At 51.2% G+C, this 2,262-nt stretch overlaps 1 protein-coding gene across 1 annotated transcript in view; it reads right to left on the reverse strand.

Annotated features, from left to right (window-relative positions):
* LOC122548527 (calpain-1 catalytic subunit-like) overlaps positions 1-2,262 on the reverse strand; it is a gene marked incomplete at its 3' end in the record, with an annotated part of 75,138 nt that overhangs the window by 17,615 nt on the left and 55,261 nt on the right. Inside the window, exon 11 of the mRNA XM_043687288.1 lies at positions 1,263-1,423. Within this exon, the coding sequence (XP_043543223.1) occupies positions 1,263-1,423 (161 nt within the window). The remainder of the gene's footprint in view (positions 1-1,262; positions 1,424-2,262) is intronic.

Consider the following 2,262-nt stretch of genomic DNA (forward strand, 5'->3'; position numbering starts at 1 on the left):
ACTGTCCTTGACCAACAATGCCACACCTCCCCCTCTTTTACCATCTTCTCTGTTCTTACTGAAACATCTAAATCCTGGAATCTGCAACACCCATTCCTGTCTCTGCGCTAACCATGTCTCCGAAATGGCCACAACATCGAAGTCCCAGGTACCAACCCATGCTGCAAGTTCACCCACCTTATTCCGGATGCTCCTGGCGTTGAAGTAGACACACTTCAAACCAACTTCTTGCTTGCCGGTGCCATCTTGCGTCCCTGAAACTTGATATTGGACCTCCCTACTCTCAACCTTTTCTATACTTGAACTAGTTTTGATTCCCACCCCCCTGCTGGATTAGTTTAAACCCACCCCAATAGCCTTAGCGAATTCCCCCCCAGGATATTTGTACCCCTCCGGTTCAGATGAAGACCATCCTGTTTGTAGAGGTCCCACCTACCCCAGAAACAGCCCCAATTATTCAAGAACCCAAAACCCTCCCTCCTGCACCATCCCAGTAACCACGTGTTCAACCCCTCTCTCTCCCTATTCCTCGCCTCGTTAGCATGTGGCACAGGCAATAAACCAGAGACAACAACTCTGTTTATCCTAGCTCTGAGCTTCCACCCTAGCTCCCTGAATTTCTGCCTTAAATCCCCATCTCTCTTCCTACCTATGTATTTGGTGCCGATGTGGACCATGCTCCCCCTCCCCCTTAAGGATCCCAAAAACACGATCAGAGACATCACGGACCCTGGCACCTTGGAGGCAACACACCAACCGCGAGTCTCTCTCTCGTCCCCACAGAACCTCCTATCTGTCCCCCTAACTATGGAGTCCCCAATGACTACTGCTCCGCTCCCCTTCCCCCTTTCCCTTCCGAGCAGCAGGGACAGACTCTGTCTTACAGTAACTCAGCAAGCCATCACCTGCCCACTTCCTCAGAGACACAGGAAAGACATGCCAGTCCAAAAAGGCAAAGCAAAGACAGGCACATGGGTCAGAGTCATACGCCCAAGAGAAGGTACCTACTCACTGACAGAGCTGGGCAGAGTGGGCAGGGAGCCCGGTTCCCACAACACAAGCAGTCACAATCCACAAACCCATACGGGGAGAAAACACACACAGAGATAAGCTGGGACACGAAGCTGTGAAAAACCCTCCGGGTAACAATCAACAGACCCTTCAGCCCAACCTGTCCGTGCCGACCCAGTTTCCTGAACTGAATGCATGCCACTTGCCCATCCCTTTGACCCATATCTGTCGGTCTCTGTGACGCTGCTTACCTTGAAGAGGGGGCAGGCGATGAAAAGCCGGGGGCTTTTATTTCTCTGCCTGTCCCGGGGTTTTTGCAACAGGCACACGATGAAGGTGGAAGTGTTTGTCTCTCTGTCCATATCGTTCTGACTCAGAGTCACACAGTACTGGGGATTCGTACAGAAGGTACCTGCAGAAAGACATGGCCAACTCAGAGAATACAGCAACCGCAGAGTACTTCACAACAACTGGTAACAGTTGGGCTCAGAATGACCCGCCAGCAGATGCAAAAAAACTCTCTGGGGCTATTCTGAAGAAATCTTCAAAGGCTCATAAAGTTTAGAACTCTCCCTCTGCAAACAGAAATTAATACAAGGATGATTGTGCATTTTAAAACGAGCCATTTTAGATACTTGTTGGTCAACATGAAGGGACAGAGGGAATAGGCAGGCGTTTGGAACTCAGTCACAGACAGCCATGATCGCTGGCAGACATTAGAAGGGCTGAATGGTCCTGACTGCTCCTGTGTTCCTAGAGACATGGGAATTCTTCCAGGAGTAAATTACAGTTCAAGCAATGTCATTCAAACTGATTAACAGGTCTGTGTACGATCTGACTGTCTGTAAATTAGCTTTCGCTAAACAAGCATGACCCCAAGGTCCCGTACTTCCCGCGGGAGCCTGTGCCCCACATCCTGAACCGCCTCCGGAATTTTCGTTTTGTCCCTTTTAAGGACGTAAAAAGGAGGGCCCTGTATAGACAGCTGCTGCACACCGTCCACCTCTTCTCCCTCATCCACCGGGCGGTGGGGATCCCCAGTGGAGAGGGCTCTACGCGGGAGTCCTCCCCCTTTCTCTCGGGGATCTGGGGTGGAGGGTGCTGCACGCAGCAGTCCCCTGCAACCGCAGGTTGCGGTGGTTCACGGACTCCCAGCCCAACTGCTTGTTCTGTGGCGCTGTGGAGTCCGTGGACCATGTATATATTGGGTGTGGGCGTTTGCACTCCCTTTTTGATTTTCTTAAAAACCTT

The sequence above is a fragment of the Chiloscyllium plagiosum genome, chromosome 3, assembly GCF_004010195.1.
Source record: "Chiloscyllium plagiosum isolate BGI_BamShark_2017 chromosome 3, ASM401019v2, whole genome shotgun sequence".
In the NCBI taxonomy this organism is placed as follows: domain Eukaryota; kingdom Metazoa; phylum Chordata; class Chondrichthyes; order Orectolobiformes; family Hemiscylliidae; genus Chiloscyllium; species Chiloscyllium plagiosum.